General features: G+C 54.9%; 1 protein-coding gene across 2 annotated transcripts; it reads left to right on the forward strand.

Annotated features, from left to right (window-relative positions):
* Positions 1 to 170: 170 nt before the first annotated feature.
* Positions 171 to 15,742, forward strand: LOC138813126 (periaxin-like). Of its 2 annotated transcripts, XM_070001334.1 has the most exons (7): positions 171 to 228; positions 4,155 to 4,198; positions 4,284 to 4,382; positions 5,241 to 5,366; positions 7,747 to 7,903; positions 10,993 to 11,189; positions 11,843 to 15,742. In XM_070001334.1, exons 4-7 carry the CDS (start codon positions 5,340 to 5,342, stop codon positions 15,530 to 15,532), a joined length of 4,071 nt encoding a protein of 1,356 aa, XP_069857435.1. In that variant the 5' UTR covers positions 171 to 228; positions 4,155 to 4,198; positions 4,284 to 4,382; positions 5,241 to 5,339; the 3' UTR covers positions 15,533 to 15,742. The 2 variants fall into 2 exon arrangements, with proteins under 2 accessions (XP_069857435.1, XP_069857439.1); XM_070001338.1 differs by lacking the exons at positions 171 to 228; positions 4,155 to 4,198; positions 4,284 to 4,382 and having other exon boundaries at positions 5,248 to 5,366; positions 11,843 to 12,136; positions 12,887 to 15,742.
* Positions 15,743 to 17,466: the final 1,724 nt, after the last annotated feature.

Here is a 17,466-nt window from a genome sequence, read left to right on the forward strand (position 1 = left end):
GGGGCAATGTCTCCATCCCAGCACCTCCCCCCCCCACAAAGATGCAGCTAGAAGAAGGGATGTTTGTTTCCCCACCACCCACCCTCTGCTGACATCACCTCTGAGCAGCCAATGGCTGGGGTCTTCCTCTCCTATCCCTCCCCATCCCTTTTCCCCCTCAGCCTAGGGCTGGGACAGGTCAGACAGGCTGGAGCTCTGGAAGTCCTGGAGGCACCTGGAGGTCCCAGGGTAAGCAATCAGCTGGCCGGGCCCCTCCAGGCCCAAGCTGAGAAGTCTTGGGAACAAACTTGGGGGGGGGACCCGGGGAGGTTTGGGAGGTGCTGGGGCGGGAGGGTGACAGAAGAGCTCAAGGCAGGCAGGGTGCTGGTGGCTCACACCTGTCATCCTAGCTATGCAAGACGTTGAGATCTGAGGGTCACAGTTCAAAACCAGCCTGGGCAGGAAAGTCTGTGAGACTCTTTTATCTCAGTGAACCATCAAAAAAGCCAGAAGTGGAGCCGTGGCTCAAAGTGGTAGACTCTAGCCTTGAGGACAGCACCCAGAGGCTGAGTTCAAGCCCGGGACTGGTACCAAAACAACAAGCAAAGGGAAAGGGACAAACTTGAAAGCCAGACCCCGGGTTCAAATCCCAACTTTCTCTTCTTTCTGGCTGTGCGGACTCAGGCAAGATGTTTTGATCTCTGTGCCTCAGCTTTTCTATCTCTAAAATGGGCTGGTAGACGCCACCTCACTGTACTGAGGTGGTACATGATGCGGTTTATAAAGCTCTGGGGGTGAAGCTTTCTGGCTCATGAGACGGGGGGGCTGGGGAGCCTGTCTCTGGGGATTGCACCTCTCACTGCTGCAGTGAAGGGATAGTGATCACTGGGGAAGCTAAGGCTGGACAGGGGACCCCATGAGACAGATGGACTGATGGATGCTGTTGGAGGCTAGTTAATATCCATTCGGCATTTCCTGCATACTGGGGCTATTCTATGTACCTGCCAGTCTTCTAGGCCACTTGATTGGTTCCACTTGACAGGTGGAGAAACTGAGGCCCCAGAGGGAAGGTCCTCATAGCTGGGAGGGGTGGGAGCGGGGACAGAGTGAAGCCATCCAGCCAGTGCCTTAGCACCTCCCCTGCTGGCCCCTCATGGCTTCAGCCAATGTCCAGGGGCCTGCAGGAGTCAGGCAGCCTCTGATGACATCTGAGCTTGATGGGTCGTCTCTGGGGAAGAGTGGGCCAGAAGGGTCTCTGGCTCCACAGAGGGGTCCTAGCCCAGGTGACAAGGCACCCCCCCCCCCGCCTTCCCGGCCACAGTGAAGATGTTGAGCAGCCCCGAAGGGTGCCTCCAAATTGTGGGCCCCAGTGTTAAGTAAGGGCTCCAGACAGCCAGGCACCAGTGGCTCAGGCCTGTCATCCTAGCAACACAGGAGGCTGAGATCTGAGGATCATGGTTCAAGGCCAGCCTGGACAGGAAAGTCCATGAGACTCTTATTTCCAATTAGCCAGCAAAAATAAAAGCCAGCAGTGGATCACACCCAGGTCCTGAGTTCAAGCCCTAGGACTGGCACAACAACAACAATAAAAACAACCAGATCAAAACAATGGTTGGCATCTAGAAGGTTCTGCCCGGTTTCATTCACCTGGGCAACCCTGTGAGATTTTCCATCCAACCTCAGTTGGGACCCCTGGAAGGGGTGTATGTGGCTCTCCTCTCCCCCTGCCTGGTGGGATAGGCAGGGCTGGGAACAAGGAGTACCTGGGGTGGAGTGGGTTTCCTTCCGGAAGCTTCCCTCACCCCACCCCAGGACCTGCCACTCAGGAAGGGCACAGTTAGGCTAAATATAACCTGGGCTGGGCAGCTGTCCCAGGCAGGGATGAGGAAGGAGGGTGCTCTCTTGCCCCTGGTGCCAGGCTCTGGGTATGACTCTCTTTGTCTAGGCTTGGAACTGGGAGCCTGAGGCCCATGGGAGGGGTTCCCCGCCTCTCCCACACTTGACGTCTACAAGTGCTACTAAGCCCTATGCCCCCCATCTCTCCCCGCCCCAAGGTAGAGTGCCACCTGTTCCATGGTTCCTGGTAGCTCTTCCCGGCTGGGGTCAATCTTTGTCTCTCACTTGTTTTATTTTTTGTCAGGTCCTGGGGCTTGAACTCAGGGTCTGGGCACTGTGCCTGAGTTCTGGTGTGCAAGGCTATTAGCACTCTATGACTTGAGCCACAGCTGCACTTCTGGCTTTTTGGTGGTTCATTGGAGATGAGAGTTTCAAGGACTTTCCTGCCCGAGCTGGCTTTGAATCATAATCCTCAGATCTCAGCCTCCCGAGTAGCTAGGATTACAGGCGTGAGCCACTGGCTCCCAGTTCTTATTTCTCAACTTTTGAGAGGTACCACTGGGCAGGGTGAGCCAAGGCCTGGCACAGGAACACATTCATGGCACCCTCGACCCCTCCCTGCTCATGTCCCGGATGCCCTGCAGCTCAGACTCTCCCAGGGCTCCACACCCTCCGTGCAAGTTGCCTAGAGCAGCCACAAGGGCCCTGGGTGCTAACTCTGCCTGGCTGTGTGATTCTGGACAGCTCAGTTTCCCCTCTCGGAGCCTCAGTTTCCCCTCTTTACCAGTGTGATTTTGAGGCCTGTGGGATCTAATCCAGCACCCAAACCAGAGCGAGCCCGCCCTCCCCCAACAAAGGAGCCAGCCTGGGAGCTGGGGGCTCGCAGCGGGGGGGCTGGGACCCCTGAGAGATCCAGGGAGGTGCCCTCTGACACTGTGGGGGCCGACTGTGAGGTGGAGGCAGCAGGGTGCTGAGGGGGTCTTGGTTATGAGTCCTGGCTGGTGGTGGGCTATGAAGGGCCATTGTGTCTGCGGGTGGGTGGGTAGCGGTGGAATGCGGACTGGCCAGCAGACGGGCCATTGTGTGAGAGAATGTGCTGCGTGAGGTCTGACCTTTCTCTGCCAAGTAGGGGTTGGCGGGTTGGCATGCCAGGTGGGGGCCAAGCTTGGAGTTGGAGGTGGGGGGGGAGTAATCTCTATGTCCATTCCTCCAGAATGGGGCCAGGCAGGAGGCCGTGAACCCCTAGCTCCGTGCGCTGAGCCATGTTCTCTGAGCAGACAAGATGTTCGGGGTGAGAAAGTAAAGTTCAAGCCGGGCACCAGTGGCTCACACTTGTCTAGCTACTCAGGAGGATGAGATCTGAGGACTGTGGTTCAGAGACAGCCAAGGAAAGTCCATGAGGCTCTGATTGCTAATGAGCCAGCCAAACGCCACAAATGGAGCTCTCCAGTGCTAGACTATCTTAGGTACTTAGGAGGCTGAGATCTGGAGAATCACAGTTTGAAGCCAGCCAGGGCAGAAAAGTCTGTGAGACTCCCAACTCTAATTCATCAGCAAAAAACTGGGTTGGAGGCATGGCTCTAGTAGGTAGAACACCAGCCAAGCAAGCAATATGAGGGTGAAACCCCGAGTTCAGTTCCTGGTATAAGGGGAAAAATAATTATCAAGTTCACAATGGTCTGTGGGGCACTTAACTTCAGCCAAGAACAAGGATGTTCTTTTCTTTTTTGTTAGTCATGGGGCTTGAACTCGGGGCCTGGGCACTGTCCCTGAACTCCCGCTCAAGGCTAGTGCTCTACCACTTTGAGCCACAGCACCACTTCTGGCTTTCTGGGGGCTATCTTGAGACAAAGAGTGTCACAGACCTTCCAGGCTGGCTTTGAACTGCGATCCTCAGATCTCAGCCTCCTGAATAACTAGGATGACAGGTGTGAGCCACCGGCTCCTGGCACCACTTTATACCTATTAACTCACCGCACCCTCAGAACAGCCTTGCCAGGGGCTGCCCTTCTCCTCCTACCTTATTAGCCAAGGAAGGGGAGGGGGCTTTGTCCACCGGGGGAGGGAGGGAGGGACTAGAACTATTTTACAGGAAATTCTCCCTCTTTCTCTATGCCCTGAAGTGGCTGGCACCAGGGCTCAGCTGCCAGACAGATCTAGGAGTCAGTAAAGGTTTCACCATCTGTGGCCCATCTGGGTCATTTGGGGCTAAGGTTCTTTGAACCTCAGTTTCCACACCTGCACGCTGTAGACGAGGCGCTGGCAGAGCCTGCTCTGGGAGGGCCAGGCCCTGAGGAAGTGAGTGGTGATTGATAATAGTGTGCAATTGATTCTTCTAGAGTCCCGGACCCAGGAGGCCCAAGGTGCTGGAGGTGACCCTCAGGTGAGCTCTGGCTGATGCCACATGTCCCTTCCTGCCTCCCTCCCTGGCTTGGGTGGAGCCTCAAGTCCCGTTCTCTCCCTGGCAGGCAGCAAGACCCCAACGGAAGGGTTTGAGCCCTGCAAACAGCTGTCCTGTACCTCCGGCTGGGCTCCTGTTAGGAGAGAGTACCTGTACCCAGGCGGCGGTGAGGGGACACCACGGGTGGGGCTCTTCCCACCCCCTTTTTTTCCCCCTCCAAATTTTTGGTGGTAATGAGGGTTTGAATTCAAGGCCTCCAGAAATTAGGCATGTGTTCTACTGCTTGAGCCACGCCCCCAGCTGGGTTGGGTTTTTTTGGTTTTTGTTTTTTTTTTTCTTTTTTTGGTTTCATAGGGCCTGAACTCTGGGCTTGGGCGCTGTCCCTCAGCAATTCAGCTCAAGGCTAGCATTCTACTACTTGAACCACAGCACCATTTCTGGCTTTTTCTGCTTATGTGGTGTTGAGGAATCAAACCCAGGGTCTCATGCGTGCAAGGCAAGCACTCTACCACTGAGCCACCTTCCTAGCCCTGGGTTGTTTTTTTTTTTTTTTCCATATAGGATCTCAAGCTTTTGCCTGGGCTGGACTGGGATCAAGATTCTCCTACTGCTAGGTACTGGTGGCTCACACCTGTCATCCTAGCTACTCAGGAGGCTGAGATCTGAGGATCTCAGTTCAAAGCCAGCCCGGGCAGGAAAGTCTGTGAGACTCTTATCTCCAATTAACCACCAAAAAACCAGAAGCGGTGCTGTGGCTCAAATTGGTAGAGCACTAGCCTTGAGCAAAAGAGTTCGGGGACAGCGCTCAGGCCCAGAATTCAAGTCCCACAACCACCAAACAACAACAACAACAACAACAACAGCAACAAGATTCTCCTACCTCCACCTCCCAACTAGCTGGGATTAGAGAAGTGCCCTACCGCACTTGGCCATTCCCTTCTGACACCTGCCCAGACCTCCCTAGTAAACCTAACATCCACCTTCATTCCTTCCTGATCTTGAACCTCTATACGTGCCCTGGCAGGCTCAGCGGCAGCTGCTCCATGCAGAACTGAAGTTGGTCCTGCAGCAGAAGGAGGAGAGGAAGCAAGAGCTTGGGGCTGGGGAGACTTCCAGCAGTGCCATGGAGGTCAGGAGCCGGAGTGCAGAGGTGAGTGGCCACTAGCCACAAGACACTTCCATGCTTCTTTGTGCCTCAGTCTCTCCATCTGCAATATGGCAAGAGATTTAACTGTGAGAGCCAAAAAAAAAAAAAAATAGCATATATAAAATGCTTAGTTCAGTGCCTGATCCAGACCTCAACATACGACAGCTAACTCATTGGATCATAGAGGACTTAAATTAATAATGAGCTACAGCCAAAAGTAGGTACTGCTTGTTCATTCTTGTTCTGAGGAAGGATTTCTACCTGTTTTGTTTTGTTTTCCTGTCTCCTCTTTTCTTTCCTGCATACTTGCTTGGTACTAGGAATTGAACCCACAGCCTCAAGAATGTTCAGTCCTCTTGCTTTAAATTTTGTCCTCTTTTGGACAGGGTCTGTATAGCTTTGCTGGAGCCGCCTTAAACTTGCAATCCTCCTCTTTCTACCTCCTGAGTAGGTGGGAAAGCAGGCATGGCTCATGCTGGTACTGAGGCTTGAACTCAGGGCCTTGAGCTCTCACTTGGGTTTTTCTGCTCAAGCCTGGCACCCTACCAGTTGAGCCACAGCTTCACTTCTGGCTTTTTGCTGGTTCACTGGAGACAAGAGCCTCACAGACTTTCCTGCCTGGGCTGGCTTTGAACTGCAATCCTCAGATCTCAGTCCCCTGAGTAGCTAGGATTACAGGCGTGAGCCACCGGTACCTGGCCCTGACATCCTCTCTTAAAATCTCAGTTTCCCCATTGATGAAATGAGGCATCTCTGGCCATTTGCACAGTCTGGTGCTACAGCATCCTCAAATAGTGGTGACTATGGCTATGATGAAGATACATTTTCATTGATTTGTCCTACTATGTGCCACACAGAGTAGGTCTACTTTTATAGGCTCTTCACTAACGATGGGGTGCTAACAAGGGGGTCACTAATGTCTATAGGATGACCTATGGTTTCTGGGGTCAGAGATGAACGGACAAGGCCTGGCTCTTTAATTTGCTGAGTGGTATTAGGCAAGTTACTTCACCTCTCTGAGACTTAAGTGTTCCTCAGGTGTGATTGCCCAACGTTGTAGGATGAAATGAGATCTTAGGTAAAATGCTTAGCCCGGGGCCTTTGAAGCTAAAGGGAAGCGGAGATGGCCTTATTAGACCCTATTCTCTTAGAGACCCTAGCATGAGTGTCTGGCCCAGCCCTGCTCTGTTCCTCTCCAGTCCTGTCTGGTCTCAAAGCCCCCTGCTCTGCTCTCTGCTTCTTGAGGTCACAGTTCACAATCAGACATTCCTTCACCTTTCCCGATGCTACCTTTTACAGCAGAGAGATGGGCCAGAGACAGCAAGGTGGTCCCTGAGAGACCCAAGGGATTGGATTCCTAGACAGAACTCAGGTATCTCACTTCCTCTTTGGGGAGGCTTCTATGTGCGCCCCATTTCGTGCACTCCAAAGTCAGAGTGAGCCTGCACCATTTACAGTAAATATCAAGAATGCCACAATTCATTACCCACACCGTTCCCCCCCTTCACTGGATTCCCTCTCCTGTGGGCGTTATGCAAGAACATGGGGTTATACAGTCCACAATAGAGCTCAGTGTACATCATGTGTGAGCCTACAGCGGGGCAAGTCCCCCACTCCTCCATCCTGCATGGTTTAAGGGCCCAGCTCTGTCCTAAGAGTCCCATCCTTAATCCCATTGAAGGTGAGACTACTGCTTATACCTGTATTCCTGGCTACTTTAGGAGACTGGGATCTGAGGATCACGGTTCAAGGCCTGCCCAGGCAGAAAAGCCTGGGAGACTCTTATTATCAGTTAAGCAACTAGTCAGAAGTAGAGCTGTGGCTCATTGGTAGAGCACCAGCCTTAATCAGACAAAACCAAGTAAGAGCGCCAGAGGCTAAGTTCAAGCCCTAAAACTGTCATTCACACACACAAAAGCCCCACAGCGCAAATCTACCCTTAGCATTAGATTCTTTCCCAGACTCAAACCCAGCATAAACTCCAGCCACACCTCTCTCTTTTCTCTGAGAGTACCTTGGGGAATCTTATTGGGCCTCTTGAGCCTGGGCGCTTAGTCCCGCCCTCCCCGATTGGGCCCGCCCTAGACATGGCCCCGCCCACGAAGAGAAGCCCCGCCCCCATGTACAGCCCCCGCCCTCCCCGGCTGGCCCGGCTCCTATTGGTCCCACCCCGGTCATGGCCCCGCCCCCAGAGCTTCCAGCGCACGTGGGACGGGCTGTTAAACCGAAAGGCGGATCCTAGGGGGTGAACCTCCGGCGCTCACGTGCGTGAAGGGAAGACGTACCCCGAGCTCCCGCTACGAGCGGCTTTTAAGCGCGATGGCAACTTCTGGGCGAGGTTTAGCCCAGGCTCCCCATGGAGACCCCTTGCTGCCTTCCGCAGGAGCTGAGGCGTGCGGAGTTGGTGGAGATCATCGTGGAGACCGAGGCGCAGACCGGCGTCAGCGGCATCAATGTCGCGGGCGGCGGCAAAGAAGGGATCTTCATCAGAGAGCTGCGCGAGGACTCACCCGCCGCCCGTTCTCTAAGCTTGCAAGAAGGTGGGCGTGGTCACGAACTGGGCGTGGCCTCTCCGCGTGGGTGGGGGTGTTGTGGGCGTGGCCTGCGTGTAGGAGGCAGGTTTAAGAGCCTGGGGCGGTGCTTTGCGTGTGGCTGCTGCTGATGGTTCTGAGCATGCTCTGAGGGCTCTCGTTATTGTTTTGGGATTGAAAATCCTTGGTTAAACCAGGTGCTGTTAGCTACTCAGGAGGCTAAGATTTGAGGATCACAATTTGAAGCCAGCCAGTACCGAAAGTGCCCGTGAGACTCTTATCTCCAATCAATCACTCAAAGATCGGAAGTGGATCTGGGGCTCAAAACGGTAGAAAGTAAAAAAAAAAAAAGTTCAGGGACTAGGCCCAATCCATGAGTTCAAGCCCCACGACCCATAAAAACACAAACCTTGTGGGGCTGGGAACGTGGCTCAGGGGTAGAGTGCTTGCCTTGCATGCATGAGGCCCTGGGTTCGATTCCTCAGTACCACATACACAGAAAAAACTGGAAGTGGGTGCTATGGCTCAAGTGGTAGAGTGCTAGCCTTGAGCTGAAGAGCTTAGGACAGTGCCCAGGCCCAGAGTTCAAGCTCCACGACCAGCAAAAAAAAAAAAAAGAAAAAGAAAAAAACACACACACAAACCTTGGTTAACTAGTGCATGCTCTTTTTGCGCCTTAGTTTTCTCATCTTTAAAATAGGAACAATCAACCGGGCACCAGTGGCACATGTCTGAAATATAGCTACCTCAAGAAGATGAGATCTGAGAATCATGGTTCAAAACCAGCCTAGCAGGAAAATCTGTGACCCTTATCTCCAGTTAACTACTTAAAAGCAGCGAGAAGTGAAGTTGTGGTCCACGTGATATAGCACCAACCTTGAGTTAAAAAGCTAGGGACAGTGTCCAGGTCCTGAGTTCAAGCCCCAGCACTGACACAGAAAACAAAACAAGAAGATAGGAACAAGCCATACTGATCTCATAGGGTTATTATGTAGAACAAATGAGTCAGTATTTAAAACAAAACAAAACACCTTGCACAAGGTTAAGTGGCAAATAGTCAGCACTTTGTAAGTGCTAGTTAATAGTTGTGCTGTTAGGGCCAGAGAAAAAGGGTGGAGTTAACTTGGGAAGGGCGTGGAGATGCAACTTATTCATGCAACAATTATTAAGTGCGTGCTTTCCTTCTGAGACATTACTTAAGTGCTTCCTAGTGGGCACAGACATATTTAAAGAAAATAAATAGTAAATTAGATGTGTGGTTGTGCCTGGAGCAAAGCTGCATTTTTACATCAGGTAGATGAGAAACATGGAAAGGCTGAAGGAGATAGGGAACAAGCTCCCAAGGAATATAGCTCAGCAGTAGAGCCGCTTGCTTAGTATATTTGAGGCTCTAAGCTTGATCATCCTTGAGCAGAAAAAGCTAAGGGACAGTATCCAGGCCCTGAGTTCAAGTCCCCCACCTCCCTACCCCCCAAAACAAGACTAAGTTTATTTATTTTGCCAGTCCTTGGCTTGAACTCAGGGCCTGGGCACTATCCTTGAGCTCCTTTTGCTCAAGGCTAACACTCTTGCACTTGAGCCACAGCACCACTTCCTTTTTTTTCTGTTTCTGTGGTACTGAGGAATCGAGCCTTAGGGCCTCATGTATGTTAGGCAAGCACTCTACCACTAAAACACATTCTCAGCCTAAGATTGGAGGCCTTTTATTCCTGGAGTCTGTGAGTGAAGGGGGAGGAGGTTGATCTTGGTGAACTGGGGCATCAACAGTACACTAACTGTAGGGGCAGTGTTGGGAAGCAGAGACAGGATGCTTAGTGTTAAATGGTGTTGGAGATGGAAAAGAAGGATTTGAATTCTGGATCCATTTTCAAGCTGGAGCCTAGATATTTGGGACTAGCTATAGGGTATGATGAAGAGAGAGGAGTCACAGATCCAGGGAGGATGGAGTTACCAGTTCTGCAAATGGGGTACCCTGGGGCTGGGGCTTGCTTGGGAAAAGACTAGAAATAGTAGCATGTTTGCAAGCTGATGGGGATTGTGTAGAAGAGGTGTGGGGAGAGGAGAGGAAAAACTGTCCCTGGGCAGGCAAGGGAGGATTGGTGTGAGCTAGTCATTTCATCCCTAGGAAAAGGAGAAAATCACCACTAAAGAAGATAAGTCTGGGAGAGAGTGAGGGAAGAGGTGACATTGTCCAAAAAGAAATTTACTCATTACCTGATTTATGTAACCCCTTTGCACATCATTGTTATAATAATACTAAAACAACAACAACAACAATAATAATGAGAGCCAGGCACTGGTGGGTGGTGTAATCCTAGCTACTCAGGAGGCTGAGATCTGAGGATCACAGTTGGAAGCCAGCCAGGACAGAAAAGTCTTGGTATGACTCTTGTTTCCAATTAATCACTCAAAAACCAGAAGTGGCACTGTGGCTCAAAGTGGTAGAGTGCTAGCCTTGAGCAAAAGAGCTCAGGGGCAGTGTCCAGGGCATTAGTTCAAGCCTCAAGACTGGGTGTGTGTGCGTGGGGGTGGGGATAGGAGGGTGGGGGGGGGGGAAAGACAGGTCTGTTGGGGACCAGAGGCTATAATCCTAGCTACTCAGAAGGCTGAGACAGAGATCTGAGGATGGCAGTTCAAAGCCAGCCCGGCAGGAAAGGCTGTGAGACTCTTATCTCCAATGAACCACCAAAGAGCCAGAAATGGAGTTGTGGCTGAAATGGTTGTATTAGCCTAGAACACAAAAACTCAGGGACAGCACCCAGGCCCCGAGTTCAAGTTCCAGGACTGGCACAAAAATGAAAGAAAAGGCATGGGAATGTAGAGAAGTCACCATCGGATTCGATTTTCTCAATAAAGAACAGCGTGTGAACTTGTAAGGCTGGAGAAGGCGACCCTAGCTAGGTAGCACTGATTTGTTTGGGATCGGGGGCGGGGCCAAACCAATGGGGCGGGGCTCCTCGGGACCTCGCTGTACCGGGTGGGTGGGACGAAAGGACAGGACCTTAGACTTCAATTGGATGGGCGGGGCAGATGGGCGGGACCAGATGAGACCACGCCTCCGTCCTCCTCCTCCCTCCCTCCCTCCCCCCCCTTTGCAGGGGACCAGCTGCTGAGCGCCCGCGTGTTCTTCGAGAACTTCAAGTACGAGGATGCGCTACGCTTGCTTCAATGTGCCGAGCCTTACAAGGTCTCCTTCTGCCTGAAGCGCACCGTGCCCACCGGGGACCTAGCGCTGCGGCCCGGGACCGTGGCTGGCTACGAGATCAAGGGCCCACGGGCCAAGGTGGCCAAGCTGGTACGCGTGCTTAGCCCGGCCCCGGCCCCAGCGCAGGCCCCGGCCTGCCCCAGCGATCCGGTCTGTGCGCCGTGAGCCCCCTTCCCAGCCATCGTGGGCCAGCCTTGCCCCCTCTGTCTCATCACTAATCCAACGCTAATCCATCCTCTGTCCTTTGCTCTCTGCTCCCAAAAACTCCTCCTCTGGGAGGGGTCCCACCTATCCCAGACCATGCCCCGACCCCCCCCCCCATCCCATCTTAGGGAATCATCCTTATGATCAGATTCAAGCTCCCTAGGGGTACTGGAAAGCAAGAAGGCTGAGTTCCATGCATGAGTGATGCTCAGTTACAGCTGGACAAGTGTCTGTCCTTCCCTGAGCCTCAGTTTCCCTATCTCTGCAATAATGGTGTTGGGGAAATGCCTGGAGAAGGGCCTTAGAAGCCTTGGGTCCCAGTTTCTATGTTTCTGTAGGTTCCCTATGAGATTCTAAAGGCAGCCTGTGCCTTCCTGGGGAGAAACGGCAGGCAGGAAGTGGGGGACAGTGTTTTGGAGACAAGAGACTACCCCCAACAGATCCCCAGTCTGGTGCACTCAGTGACAGTTGAGGCTCTTTCTGTCCGCTCCCAGCCTCCCACTGTCCCACCGCCTCCCGCCTCTCTCCTCTCTCCCCAGAATATCCAGAGTCTGTCCCCTGTGAAGAAGAAGAAGATGTTGGTGGTGCCTGGGGCTCTGGGGGCCCCTGCAGACCTGGCCCCCGTTGACGTCGAGTTTTCCCTCCCCAAGTTCTCCCGTCTGCGCCGGGGCCTCAAAGCTGAGATCTCCAAGGGTCCTGTCTCAGCTGCCCCTGCCCGCCGGCGCCTCCAACTGCCTCGGCTGCGGGTTCGAGAAGTGGCTGGAGAGGCCCAGGCAGCCCGCATGGCTGCTGCTGCTCCTCCCCCCAGGAAGGCCAAAGTGGAGGCCGCTGAGGTAGCCACAGGAGCGAGGTTCACAGCCCCTCAGGTAGAGCTGGTTGGGCCTAGGCTGCCAGGGGCTGAGGTGGATGTTCCTCAGGTCTCAGCACCCAAGGGGGCCCCCTCTGCGGAGGCAGGCAGTGGTTTTGCCCTCCTGCCAACCCTTGGGCTAGGAGCCCCAGCTGCACCTGCTGTGGAGACCCCAACTGTGGGGATCCAGGTCCCCCAAGTGGAGCTGCCCACCTTGCCCTCGCTCCCCACTCTGCCCACCCTTCCCTGCCTGGAGACCCGGGAAGGGGCCGTGATGCTGACAGTCCCCACCCTGGATGTAGAAGCGCCTTCGGTGGGGGTGGATCTGGCCTTGCCAGGCTCAGAGGTGGAGCCCCGGGCAGAAGTGCCTGATGTGGCTCTGAAGATGCCCCGCCTCAGTTTCCCCCGCTTTGGGGTTCGAGGGAAGGAAGCCCCTGAGACCAAGGCAGTCAAGGGCAGCCCTGAGACCAAAGTGAAGGGTCCCAGACTTCGAATGCCTACCTTTGGGCTTTCTCTCCTGGAGCCCCGGCCCTCTGCCCCCGAGGCTGTTGCAGAGAGCAAGCTAAAGCTGCCTACCCTCAAGATGCCCTCGTTTGGCATTGGAGTGGCAGGGCCTGAGGTCAAGGCACCCAAAGGGCCAGAAGTGAAGCTGCCTAAGGTCCCTGAGGTCAAGCTCCCCAAAGTGCCAGAGCCAACCCTTCCAGACATACGAGTCCCTGAGGTGAAACTCCCAAAGGTGCCAGAGATAGCCGTGCCAGAGGTTCGACTCCCAGATGTGCAGCTCCCAGAGATGAAACTTTCTGAGATGAAGCTGCCCAAGGTGCCCGACATGGCGGTGCCTGATCTGCAACTCCCGGAAGTCCAGCTCCCCAAAGTGCCAGAGATGAAGCTGCCCAAGGTGCCCGACATGGCGGTGCCTGACCTGCGACTCCCAGAAGTCCAGCTCCCCAAAGTACCAGAGATGAAGCTGCCCAAGGTGTCCGAGATGGCTGTGCCCGACGTCAGACTCCCGGAAGTCCAGCTCCCCAAAGTGTCCGAGCTAAAGCTCCCTGAGATGAAACTGCCCAAAGTCCCCGAAATGGCAGTGCCCGACCTGCACCTTCCGGAGGTGCAGCTCCCCAAAGTGCCCGAGATGAAAATCCCATCCATGAAACTCCCCGAGGTGAAGCTCCCCGAGATCAAACTGCCCAAAGTCCCCGAGATGGCCGTCCCCGACCTGCACCTTCCGGAGGTGCAGCTCCCCAAAGTGCCCGAAGTAAAGCTCCCCAAAATGCCCGAGATCCCCGTACCTGACCTGCACCTCCCAGAAGTACAGCTCCCCAAAGTGTCAGAGATGCAACTTCCGGAACTGCAAGTGCCGAGCGTCCCAGAGGTGTGCCTCCCTCAGGCCCCGGAGTTGAAGGTGTGCAAGGTGCCAGATGTGCAGCTCAAGGTGCCAGATGTGCAGCGCCAAGCTGCTGCAGCCGAGCAGGCGGAGAAGATGGAGTTTGGCTTCAGGATGCCAAAGATGACCATGCCCAAGTTAGGCAGGGTGGGGTCTCCGGCACAAGGCAAGGTGGGTCCTGAGGACTCGGGGAAGCTGGTCACCCTTCCCTGTTTGCAGCCGGAAGTGGGAGCTGAGGCTCGAGGGGGCGTCCCCTCCCTCACTCTGCCTTCCGTAGAGCTGGATCTGCCAGGGGCCCTTGGCCTGGAGACACAGAGCCAAGCAGTTGAAGCAGCTAAGGTGGACCGGCCAGAGGGTCCCAGAGTGGCAGCAGGTGTTGGCGAAATGGGCTTCCGGGTGCCATCCGTTGAGATCGTGACTCCCCAGCTCCCCACTCTGGAAGTTGCAGAAGAGCGACTGGAGATGATGGAGATGAAGGCCAAGCCCTCCTCCTCCAAGTTCTCCCTGCCCAAGTTTGGACTCTCAGGATCGAAGGCGGCCAAGGCAGAGGCTGAGGGAGCCGCACGAGCCAAGCTGAAAGTGTCCAAGTTTGCCATTTCACTCCCCAAAGCTCGAGTGGGGACTGACGCTGAAGCCAAAGGGGCCGGGGAGGCAGGCCTGCTGCCCGCGCTCGATCTGTCCATCCCACAGCTCAGCCTCGATGCCCATCTGCCCTCAGCCAAGGTGGAGGCCACAGGGGCTGATGTCAAGCTCAAGGGGCCTCGATTTGCACTGCCCAAGTTTGGAGTCAAAAGCCGGGACACTGAGGCGGGAGAAGTGGCAGCAGGGGTAGTTGAGTTAGAGGGCAAGGGCTGGGGTCGGGATGGGAAAGTAAAGATGCCCAAGTTCAAGATGCCATCTTTCGGGCTGGCCCGAGGGAAAGAAGCAGAAGTCCAGAGTGGACGGGTCAGCCCAGGGGACAAGCCAGATTCCACAGTTGGAGCACTTAAGATCCCCGATGTAGAGTTGGTGACAATGGTGCCCCAGGAGGAAGGTGGGGCCCAGGGGGCCGTGGCTGGGAGTGCAGCACAGCAGGTGTCCACGGCCAAGCAGGCCCACACTGAGGGCCATGATGGGGTCCTCAGGATGCCCCCACTGACCATCTCCGTGCCCCAGGTGGAGCTAGCCAGCTTTGGGGAGATGGGGAGCCCGGGGCAGCAGGCTAAGCCTGGAAGCCAGGTGGCAGGGGGTGAGCTCTTAGTGGGCGAGGGGGTCTTTAAGATGCCCACGGTGAGCGTGCCCCAGGTTGAGCTCGATGTAGGGCTGGGCCACGAGCCCCAGGCAGGCCAGGGAGCCACAGGTGAAGGTGGGATACGGCTGAAGTTGTCCGCCCTGGAGGCAGATGCCAGGGGAGAGGGTGGCGAGGAGCAGCCCCCAGGGGCAGAGCGGACCTTCCAGCTCTCACTGCCCGAGGTAGAGCTCTCCCCACCGGCCGTGGGCAGCCACGCCGAGTACCAGGTGGCTGAAGGTGGAGGGGATGTGGGGCATAAGCTTAAGATGCGGCTGCCACGGTTTGGCCTCGTGCGGGCCAAGGAAGCTGGGGAGGAGGGAGAGAAAGCCAAGAGCCCCAAGCTCAGGCTACCCCGAGTAGGCTTTGGCCAGAGTGAGTGGGCACCCGGAGAGGGGTCCCCCAATTCCGAGGAGGAGGAGGAAGAGCACACTGGGGAGGGAGCCTCCAGCCACCGCAGCCGGGTTAGGGTCCGCCTGCCCCGCGTGGGTCTGACGGCCCCTTCTAAGACCTCCAAGGGACAGGAGGGCGAGGCGGTCTCCAAGTCCCCTGTTGGGGAAAAGTCACCCAAATTTCGTTTCCCTAGGGTGTCCCTGAGCCCCAAGGCGCGAGGCGGGAGTGGGGACCAGGAAGAGGGTGGGTTCAGGGTCCGGCTGCCCAGCGTGGGGTTCTCTGAGAATGGGCCTCCAGGCCCCAGCAGGGTGGAAGGCACTCAGGCTGCTGCTGTCTGATGCCCTGGGTAAATGGAGCCCTCCCTCCTGTCTTCCCACCCTGCCCTTTCCTCTCCCAATCTCCCTCCCCTGTTTTGTGTGTGAGATACTAGCACTAACCCCCCAAAAGGCCCACAGGTGGCCAGCTGACCCCCAACAGGGCTCCAAGACTTGTGCACTGCTCATTGGCAGGAGCGTCTGTGTCATGCCACGCCATGTGAATAAAATAATCCCCACGTCACCGTGCGTGCAGTTTTCTGTAGAGGTCCGGGTATGTGGGTGGGTGCAGAGAAAGGAGCCCCCCAAAAGGAGGTTCACAGCTTCTGGGGAGGAGAAACAGGCCACCCAGGGTCTGAGAAACAGCAAAGTAGTGTTGGGTAGGCCCTGGTGACAAGTGGCCCATCCTAGCTCTTTAGAGGGTTGTGTGTGTGTGTGTGGAGGGGGTGCTACTAGGATTTGAACTCAGGGCCTGGGTGCTGTCCCTGAACTCTTTTGCTCAAGGCTAATGCTCTACCACTTTGAGCCCCAGCACTACTTCCAGTTCCCTGGTGGTTCATTGGGGATAAGAGCCTCACAGAAGCCCAGCCCTGGTGGCTTGCACCTGTCATCCTAGCTACTCAGAAGGCTGAGATCTGAGGATCAAGGTTCAAAGCCAGGCCAGCAGGGAAGTCCATGCATGATACTTATCTCCAATGAATCACCAGGAAACTGGAAGTGGGGCTGTGGCTCAAAGTGGTAGAGCACTAGCTCCCAGGCCCGAGTGAAAGCCCCAAAACTGACAAAAAGAAAAAGTGTCACAAACTTTTCCACCTTGTCCTGGCTTTGAACTGTGACCCTTACATCTCAGCCTCCTGAGTAGCTAGGGTATCAGGTGTGAGCCACCAGCACACATGACTTCCCAGAAGCCTTTGCAGAGGACTCTCGCGAGTCCCCCAGCAGAGCGTGGCTGTGGACCCCTCTGCCTTAGGCGCCTGCCCCCCACCCCATGACACCTATCCTTTCCTCATCAGGCTTGTTTCATGGCTCTGTTCACCTCAGCCCTACCCAGGAAGTCCTACCCATTCCCTCTTGGCAATCACAGATTCGAGCCTCTACTCTACACACTAGACTGTCTCTTAGGATGAGGTCCCAAGTTCCTGGAGTATCTACCTGTCCACCTGTTCTTGAGCCATGAGCCATTTGTCCCGCTGCCCCTCCCTATTTAGGTTCTAGGCCTCCATCGCTACCTGTTTATTCCCAAGTATGCCCCCCCACCCGACTTTGGCCTCTTTTATTTGTTTTTTTGGGATTTTTTTTTGGGTCCGGTCGTGGGGCCTGAACTCTGGGCCTGGGCGCTGTCCCTCAGCTCTTCAGCTCAAGGCAAGCACTCTACCACTTGAGCCACAGCGCCACTTCCGGCTTTTTTCTTTTTGCTTATGTGGTGCTCAGGAATCAAGGCATGCAAGGCAAGCGCTCTACCACTGAGCCACCTTCCCAGCCCCTGGCCTCTTTTATTCTCAAACCTGTTCATCTTGTCACAGGGGCACTGGTTCCTTTCTCCCAGCCTTGGCTGGCTTCAAACTGTGATTCTCAGATCTCAGCCTCCAGAGTAACTAGCATGACAGCACCCAGTTTTTGTTTTTGAGGCAGGATCTGCTAACTTGGTCCAGGCTGGCTTTGAACTTTGATCTTCATTCCCCTCTGTTGTGATTACAGGCATTTCATTTCCTGGCTGTCATTTGTGCCTGGATTTTCTCTTCCATATGATTGCTACTCAATCAGTGTTTAAGTGTTTTAATCTGACCTAATCTGACCTCATCATCTTCTCCCCTACACTTCTTGTCCATGTCTCCAGAGACTGCCCTGGACCTGGTCCGATACAGCCCCCCACTTTCAGTCTGTCGGCCCCTGGGTTGTCTTCCTGAACTTACCAAAATGACTGATCTACCACCTTCTGGGTTTTTTCTGCACCCTGG

Source organism: Dipodomys merriami, unplaced genomic scaffold, assembly GCF_024711535.1.
Source record: "Dipodomys merriami isolate MVZ:Mamm:240054 unplaced genomic scaffold, mDipMer1.0.p SCAF_106, whole genome shotgun sequence".
In the NCBI taxonomy this organism is placed as follows: Eukaryota; Metazoa; Chordata; class Mammalia; order Rodentia; family Heteromyidae; genus Dipodomys; species Dipodomys merriami.

Bases quoted from the DNA above. Each gene is read 5' to 3' on its own strand.
- LOC138813126 (XM_070001334.1), top strand. From the start codon at position 5,340: ATGGAGGTCAGGAGCCGGAGTGCAGAG. The intron at 7,904-10,992 runs GTGGGCGTGGTC...CCCCCTTTGCAG, and splicing joins TTCTCTAAGCTTGCAAGAAG to GGGACCAGCTGCTGAGCGCC. The intron at 11,190-11,842 runs GTACGCGTGCTT...CTCTCTCCCCAG, and splicing joins GGGCCAAGGTGGCCAAGCTG to AATATCCAGAGTCTGTCCCC.